At 46.4% G+C, this 8,911-nt stretch overlaps 1 protein-coding gene across 1 annotated transcript in view; it reads right to left on the bottom strand.

Annotated features, from left to right (window-relative positions):
* Positions 1-3,110: 3,110 nt before the first annotated feature.
* SLK (STE20 like kinase) overlaps positions 3,111-8,911 on the bottom strand; it is a 51,010-nt gene continuing 45,209 nt past the window's right edge. The window contains exon 18 of the mRNA XM_075534554.1: positions 3,111-6,220. Within this exon, the coding sequence (XP_075390669.1) occupies positions 6,074-6,220 (147 nt within the window). The 3' untranslated portion in view covers positions 3,111-6,073. The remainder of the gene's footprint in view (positions 6,221-8,911) is intronic.

Genomic DNA, 8,911 nt, shown 5'->3' with positions numbered 1-8,911 from the left:
GGAAAGCTAGTTAGTAAAACTCAGCTCTGCAGTCTGGCCTTTGCCTATATTAATGAGCTCAGGAGGAATCCTGGTGGTGCAGTGAGTTAAGCGCCAGTCTGCTAACCACAAGGTTGGCATTTCAAAACCACCAGCGCTAGCTCCGAGACAAAGAGGAGGCTTTCTACTCCTGTAAAGATTTAGTCTTGGAAACCCAAAGGGGCAGTTCTACTCTGTCCTGCACGGTCCCTTGAGTCAGAATTGACTCCATGACCATGAGTTTGGTTTGGTGTTTGGCGTCACGAGCTCAGGCATGGGAAGTGGGGGAGGGTGGGGCCTTCCTAGAGGGGGCCCTGATCAGGGTGTGTGTCTGCCCAAAGCAGGGAGGCCAAGTCGCAGCTCCTTCCTCTCGTTCACTCAGCAGTCTCTAGTCACAGGAAAGCGTTAGCTAAGAAGTCACTCTTGGAATTTAAAGTGCTCAGAAATTCACTCCCTACAGGAAGTACCAGGGTTTATTTTTCACGGTCCCAACCCCACTTGCTTAGGAAGTTTGATTGTAGCGATGAGGTGTATACGTAGGCCTGGGCTAGTTCCTAGATATGCTATCCTGAGCTAGACTGCAGCAAACAGGAACAGAGGACAATGGAAAAAGAGCAAAGAGGTGGGGAGGGAAAGCAGGGTGGACATCTGATGGGGGAGGGTGGCATCGGTAGAGCGGTCACCCTGTCTGCAAGGGGTCAATGGCATGGGATGCTGCAGACAGCTAGCTGGAAAGCACTTTTTAATGTCTAAAGCCATACGGATGTGGTCTATTAAAGGAAAAGTCATCTCAAGCGTAAAAGTTCCTGTTAAAGATTTTGGGGTATTTTTTAGTGTTTCATGATATACCTGACCAAGAAAAAGCTAACATCTGCCCCCCCCCCCCGCCCCACACATACAAACATGCCTTCAAAAGGTTCATGGAAAAATTCCATTCTCTCTTAATTCCATTTCTCCACAGGCTTTCTTAAGCCTGTTAGATAGTGGGGTTAATTGTGCCCAAACGCCAACTCTCGCTCGTTTAAACACAAGAAGGCAAACACTGTTCTGTTCAGGACCTGCTCCTGTTATTTACCAGAGAGCTTGCCAGGCAGAACTTGATCGGGATACGCTGCCAAGCACTTGAAGGGCCTCCCCTCAGCATGTGGAAATATACATGTGCAGGGCGGTCACAGGACGTGAAACTGCTGTAGGGGCTTCCTCAGAAAGAGCAATGAGAATTATAGGGGCATGGTAAATGGACTATCAAACCTCCTGTTATGAGGACATGGCCCACAGCTAGGCAAAAAACACATAGCACTATCAGCCACTCTGCCCAAGCGGCTCTACTTGATCAATGTTTCGATTTGTTACAATTGGTTCAGCAGTTCAAGATGTGGCCAAATGGGATCCAGTGCTACTCTGTTCTTCTAAAAGGCTGACTGAATTCCTGCGTTTTCTCATACACTACCATGGGAAGGAAAACTCACACGCCACACACCTCACATGCTCCAGTAGCCTGAGAGCAGCTGAGTTCTGAAACCACGCGGGCATTTCTAATGAGTTCATAAATCCTGAAGAATTTCAAAAAACTTTTATACTGCAAATGAACAACTTTGGCTTACCGTCTGTTGAAAGCTTCCTCTTGTATGTAACTGAATGCACCATGCTTTTTGATAACGTTTTCCCAAATAAAATCCATCCGTTCTACCCAAAGTTGGAACCAATGTATTTCTGTGTTGAGCAGCTCAGGGACTCCTCTCTCTGCTTCAATAAAGATTCTTCACAGGATTCGCGGCTTCTCCTCTAGCCACTAGGCTTACCTTACCAGCGCATCAAATAGCCTTCATCTGGGTCTATGGCCTATGCCAGCAGCTCTCAACCTGTGAGCCCTTTGGGGATTGAATGACCCTTTCCAGGAGTCGCCCGATTCATAACAGTAGCAAAATGACAGTGATGGAGGAGCAACAAAAATAATGTTATGGTTGAGGGGTCACTGCCACATGAGGAACTAGATTCAAGGGTCACAGCATCAGGAAGGTTGAGGACCACTGTCCTAGGCACAAACAGGGCAGGAGCCAACCTGCTACCTTCCCTGGACAGACCCAGAAAGAGGATGTGAGCAGATCTGTCCTCACCACTTTTATTCCATTAAAAATAAAGGCCATGGGTGAGCTCAAGAGCCTGCATCATGCTCAGATCAGAAAATGCCACGCCATGCCTTCCTCCGAGCAGAGCTGGGCACTTTGCCAAATGATGCTGCCTAGCGTCCACTGAGTCTGATGTAGCTCCGTGACAGAGGTTAACTGTTGGCAGAAGTGGGGTCAAAAGGTTTGTGATGTGCTTAGTGAGGAAAAACAATGCATCCTAAGAGAAAAAAAAAACACATACACCAGGAAATAAGAACATGCATATCCGTAGGTTGATGGAAATACGTTCAGCACCTTCCAAAAAGGGGATCTCGGCCCAAGTCCAGTTACCAGTAGAAATTACATGTGTGCACATGTGTATGTACTTGGTACGTCCAGAAGGGTCACCACTGGCTCAAGGGCTGGTCCTTGGGGCCCCGGAAGACACGCTGGTTGCCCAGCTTCCAACAGGCCCCCGCCTTGAAACCCCATGGGGCAGCACTCATGCAGAACCATGTATTTCAAAGATTAACAAGAAAAGACAGCTTCCCAAAATGCATGAAGAAATAGCTTTATTTGTCAATCTCATGACTGAAAAGACATGTTTGTTCCCAGACAGACAGGAGGCAGGATCTGAATCAATTCTTTCTGAAAATTCAGCTTGTGGCAAGTCATTACACTGCAAGTCTGGCAGGGTCAAAAAGCTGCAGCCAACATTGAAGACAGGGAGAGCACTCTGCCCCACGCTGAGGAGCAGGAACTTTAAAGCTGTATCAAACACACGCAGCCACAGCCACGGGAGAGCAGAGAGAAGGTGCACTTGATGTGCCTTCCACTTAAACAAAGAAAAGCGTTTAAAACGCCATGCCATTCTACTTAGATCATCACTTTTCTGGAAGACAATCATTAACCAAAAGACCATTAGAGCTGGAAACCACGCCTCTCTCCCACCTCAGTTCTAGGTTACTCTTGAATCGACAATCTGGGGGGGGGGGGGGATAACTGGGCAGAATTTGGCTTCTCAGAGGAGTCTTTGTCATGTAAGCACAGTGTGGAATGGGGAGGTGGGGCAGTCATTATAAGTACAAAAGACAGGACCTTCTGAAACAGGATGCTCAAGAAATCAGAGGCCCTCCCCTAAAGCGGGTCTCTTGTGCCTGAGAGCTTTGTGCTTGAGGAAACACTACTTCGAGGTAGCTCTGGTTCTGGGTTAGTTTATTACAATTTGCTGTATCCTGTCACAGGGCGGGCAGACTGTTTCCAACAAAGATAGGCATTCTACGGTTCTGCCTTCCCCACCCTGTGGCTCCCCTATAGGAAAGGGTCAGCAGCAGCCTGATCCTGACTCTGGGAGAGTAGCAGCTGATCCAGCCTCACAGCCAGCTCTGGGCTGAGAGCACTAGGAAAGGCAAGCTGGTCCGAGGGGCTGGAGAGGAGAAGGGAGACTGAGGCATCAGGTGCTCAGATGGAGACTGCCTTGTAGGACTGACTCTCCTTGCACCTGCTGCCATACAGCCACAAACGCCACCGCATCGAGGCGGGACTTGCCTGCTCTCTTAGATGTCAGTGAAGTCTGTGCCCCTCTCCCTGGTGCCCACTTACGCCAAGACCGGTCACTGACCTACCTCACAAGAGAGCGGAGCAAGAGGTGGGCAGGAAGGGGGACAAACAGCATTATTTGGTAAGAAAACACGTTTTGGAAAGTATGACAGCGAGTAAGTGTTTCGCCTTTATGTGTGTGGCATCGTAGAGGCCCCCACGCACATGAATACATATGTCATACTTGAAAGAGAACTTGTGGGTGAACACTGAATTCAACAGGCAGTTTGAGGGGAGATGAGCCATGGATGAAACTTACCCCTCTGGGCCTGGCTACTGTACTCAACAATCACGATGTCAAGTTGAGAAAAACAGAAAGGACGAAATCTTCCGGTCAAATGATTTATCACGGAAGAGCTCACGGAAACGGTTCTGAAAAAATATGGCCACAGCCCAAAATACTCCTTTTAAAAAAGCCGATGGAACTGACATTTTCCAGGGAGAAAGTGGCAATGACAACCTCCCCTCCCCCACATGAAATCATGAACTGCACCAGGCAGCATGATGCCATCAATGTTACTGTGACAACAGAAACACTTTCCATCTTCATCCTGGATGTTACTTTAAAAAGCATCTATTTTTTAAAAGGCTTTCAACACAATTGTCAACCCAGCACTGGAGAAGCAAGCATTGGACGGGTTTTGAGTACAGCAGCATGTCCATGAGCTGTGTAAGACTTCACAACAACACGAAGATCTGTGTGTGTGTGTGTGTGTGTGTGTTGAAAATAAAAACGGCCAGCAATCAAGGCCAGCTACAAAAGTTGTCCAAGTGAATTAAGCTTATCAAAAGCAATTACAAAATTAAAACCACACATGACTTTTCAAATACTCTAAACCACTGGCAAAATAAGCTCCAGCATCCAGTTTTAAAACGAATGGTAAGAAAGTGCTCTCAACATCGACATTTCAATATGAACGGATCAGCGTTCCCAGTTACATTTCAATTTTTCATTGGCCTCCAATGTAACGTAACTAAGAACTAAAATGTGTGCAATGTGGTACTACCTAGCGCTTAAGTGAAGACAGCTAGCAAAGGCAAGGCAGTGGGCATCATTCACACACACGCAAGTATGCTTGGTGCTAATACTGTGACCAGACACATGCTTGAGATTCTAAGCCTCAGGAAGGCAGAAGAGTGTACATTTCATCAATCGTTACACATAGTGGCAACATCATGATAAAGGTTTCTAAACTCGGAACAAAGTATAAGTGACCTCATTTTGAAATAAGAAAAAGCCATTTCGAACACCTGTCTAAATATTTCATTTAAATACAGAGCTTAAAAAGTATTCTCAGCAAACTTTTTAGATTAATTTCATAACATACATTTATAAATATGATCCAGAGCCTGCAGAACCCTGAAAAAGTTCTCAATAAACAAAATGTATTAAGGTGGGGAGTCATTTAACCCAGTCAGAAGATGATTTATGACATACACCGAGACAGCTAAAGCTACATCACTTTTAATTTGTGAGTTCTACATTTCCCATTTGGACATCCAAAAGTCACCCTTCTTTGCTCTTGTTCGTATTTCCAAACTTTGTACAATGTATATTTTTGGGTATAACTTTCTATGAAACAATAAGCAAGATATTTTAAAATAACCAGACATGTTTTAATGGTAGGGGTATTGTGTTGTTGAATTCGAAAAGAAAATCCTCCTTAACCTTGACGGAAATTTACCAGTGGGCACAAAAATTCTATTAGCAAAACTAGCACCTTTAATATCAGTGCGTGATTAAACAGGTAATCGTTTTAGACAAATTAATAAGACAAGTTTTCTCTTTACGTGTCTGCCTCTATGCTTAGAGATAAAGTATCTTTAGTTGTTGAACGAATAGCATGTTTCGAGCGACTCGGAGCTCAGTCACGATAGAAACAGAGTCCAACTCTCAGCAGCAGTTTCTGCTACAGAATTTAGGCATCTTTGAGACAGCAGGTCAGGTAAAAAGATCTTTTATTGATACTAAGTGATGTAACAGTTGTGGTTTTATTGTTTTTTGGCTGTTTGGTTTGTTTCCAACAACCTTAAGCATTACTTCTCGGACAGTTTCTCAAGTAACAGTGTCTATCGAACAGTGTCAAGGGTCCAGGTTACTATACAGAATCACCTTAGGGAATTACTGCAAGATGCCACACTGCCAACATGGCCCAGCATCTGTCTTAGTTCCTTTCCCTTCATCTCTGCTTTAAAACAAACAAACAAACAAACAAATGAAAAACACCCAGAAGGTGAGGCAGGTGATTGTCTCCATGAGCTATCTGACATAAGACTGCGGCAGAAGATGAAGAGAAGAGAATCACACCTTTTAAAAGGGCAAACCCAATCACAGACACTTCCCATTGTTACGACCCAGTGGAATGCACGCTGGGGATAGGGTAGAATTTGGAAATCCGGCTCTGTGTAGAAGGGTTAAGGCATTCAGATTCCCCGGTCATCTTGAAGAACACTTCCTGTTCCTGCAATTTCCTGGCAAACTCTTCTTCCAGTGTCTTAAAAAGGAAGGGGAAAAAAATGTTATATGCTGGTATAACCGAGTCGTGAAAAATTTACTCACCCCCAACATTATCTTATGAAACCCCGAGGAAGACAGGACTGCTCCCCAGCGAAGAGCACAGGTAGCACGGCCCCGGCCTCCAGCCTCCACTCAGCCATGCAAACACAACTAAAAGATGCTCTGCCACCAAATTTACTTAACTCAGAGCGGCCCTATGCACAGAACTGCCAGGATCCCACTTGGTTTCCAAGGCTGTACTCTCGGCGTAGGAGACTGCCTGCCACATCTTCTTCAGAGCAAATGGTGGTGTTTGAACTGATAGTAATTTTTTTTAAATAGCCTCCAGGGCTCCTTTATGAATGGAGAGTTGGGAGGCAATTATTTAACATTTCTGAACCAAAACACTGTCCCACGTTTCTGTTGTAAAAGACGGGGGCACTCCCACTAGGCTCCAAGGGCTGCTACGTGAGGCCCTGCTAACTGCGCGCTCCCCGGGGCAGCCCTGACGACGTCGCACTGGACACTCTTCATTGGCTGTTGACCTGCAAGCCGTTTCGTCCCACAGCAGACTCGAAGTTGTTTGAAGGTAAGACCTAAACCAGACTTTCTTTACATCCCAATAATGCGAAACAGATACTAGTGCTTAAAATATACATCTGCCTTTCCAGGGACTTTCTGGACAAGTGACTTAAGGCTGAGTGCAGTCGTCGAGGTGCAAACAGAGGATGAGAGGAGATGAAGGGACGGAGAGAGTCCGCCGAGGTGAAAAGCAAGCCCTCCCTTCAAGGGCAGCAGGGAGTAAGGACTCTCCAAGCAGGATGCGGAAGGCAGGCCAAGGAACAGCTGTGGCCAGGGGCGCAGGGCAGGTGACCGCAGGGCTGGGATCTGCAGCGGTGACTGTCCCCTAGGCGGTAGCACCGACAGCAAAGAGAAAAGGTCTGATGGAGCCAGAGCGACTGAGTGACGCCTCCTTTGTTTTCTCCTGATGGAAACGGAGCTTCGGCAGCCATTACCAAGATGCTCCTGCGCAGAAGTACTTTGGTAGTAACTAGCCCGAGAGGAGCTGGCCGGGGAGGGTACTAGAGACCAGAGGTCTATGAGGATCTTAGTGAACAGGAAGAAAGCAACGGGAAATTGAGAAGAAAGCAAAATCTTCTGCAGAGTCCAATTTAGTTGGCATGTGACTGAATGAAAGGTGTGGTAGAAGTAAGAAATCGTTCTAGTTTCTAGCCTCAATATCCACTAAGAGAACAGGGACAATGGTGGGGTGAGGCGATGAAGGAAAGTGTGGAAGTTGGCGCCATCGCCACTGAGTTTTCACTCTCAGTCACCACTAACCAAGCACGCATTGACACACCAACGCTCTATGGCGTGCCAGGACCTGTGCCACAAGCTGGCTGCACACCAGCGAACAAGAGAGAACAGAAGGAAGGCAAGCAAGCAACAAATGTGCCTGCTGAGATGCCTATGGTGAAGAGAAATAGACGCCAAGGAGATAGTTTTAGGTGGTTACAGATAGTAATCAGAAAAGGAAGCTTTGATGAGCTATCTGCACAGTAAGGCCGAAATGAAGTGCTAGGGAATGGAATATACAGTTGGAAAATGTGATCCTAGTGCCGGAAGTGACGATAATGAAAAAGATAACAACACAGCTGCAACAACTCAACCACTCCAGACGATGGCTAAGGGCTGCAATAAGCATCGCTTCGTAAATTCTCTAGGCCTCGGTTAGGTAGGCAGCGCCATCCTCCTTCTACAAATGGGGAAAACTGGGCTCAGACTGCTAAGGGACAAAATTAATCACTGACTGGGAACAATGAGATCAGAAACCAGAACTGTCTAATGACTCTAGAATTTGTGCTCCACACGATCCTTACTAAACAAGCTTTGGGACTGTCCCTAAACACACAACAGCTAAAGGCTTGAGGACCAGCTTCAAGTCCACCAGAGAAGCAGGGTTGAGGCAGACAGCTGGGGAGCGTCTGCGTGGCCAGTGCCTAGAGAGAGAGCGAAAAGGGACAGGAGCACAAACGAGCAGCGCTATGTACCAAAGCCAGACAAACGAGATGCTGAAGAAGCACACTTTAACAACGATGCCTCCGACCCTGAGCCACTGCCCGCTCAGGTCTATGCAGGACGGCCACAGGGCTTGCTGGTGACCAGCTCAGTAGTGGCTACTGCTGGCATGTCGAGTTGGGGCTCAGGGTGAAAGCTAAGACGCAAGGAGCTAAGAGAAAAATTCAAGAGAGGGAGTTCGTTCACAGTTTATCCCTTTACGCTTTTTCTAGTCTGAACCACACGAATGTATGACTTCAAAGAGTCCATGGAAAAATGGAATTACAAGTTAATGGATTTTTTCCTGAAACTTTTGAAGCTCCCCTTTATTCCTCCTCCCCCAATTTTTTTAATGAATGAAATCCCTAAGATACGCTGTCAACATATTTATTCATTGCATTTCCTTTACAAACCCTTAGCACTTGGTAGGGGCTCAATGCACATTCCTTTGACTGCTACCAATTAGCCGACTAGAAGAAAGGAATACTTGACAGGAACACGAGGGCAGAAACCCAAAAGAAAAAAGGCTTCATCTGAGGGTTAACAAAAGGATCCGAACAACAGGGTGCCCAGTAAGGGAGTCAAGGGCAAACGAGGGAGATGGATGGATGAAACTCACAGGGGCAGTTCT

Source organism: Tenrec ecaudatus, chromosome 16 (genome assembly GCF_050624435.1).
Source record: "Tenrec ecaudatus isolate mTenEca1 chromosome 16, mTenEca1.hap1, whole genome shotgun sequence".
NCBI lineage: Eukaryota > Metazoa > Chordata > Mammalia > Afrosoricida > Tenrecidae > Tenrec > Tenrec ecaudatus.
This window is presented reverse-complemented; position numbering and strand designations above follow the sequence as displayed.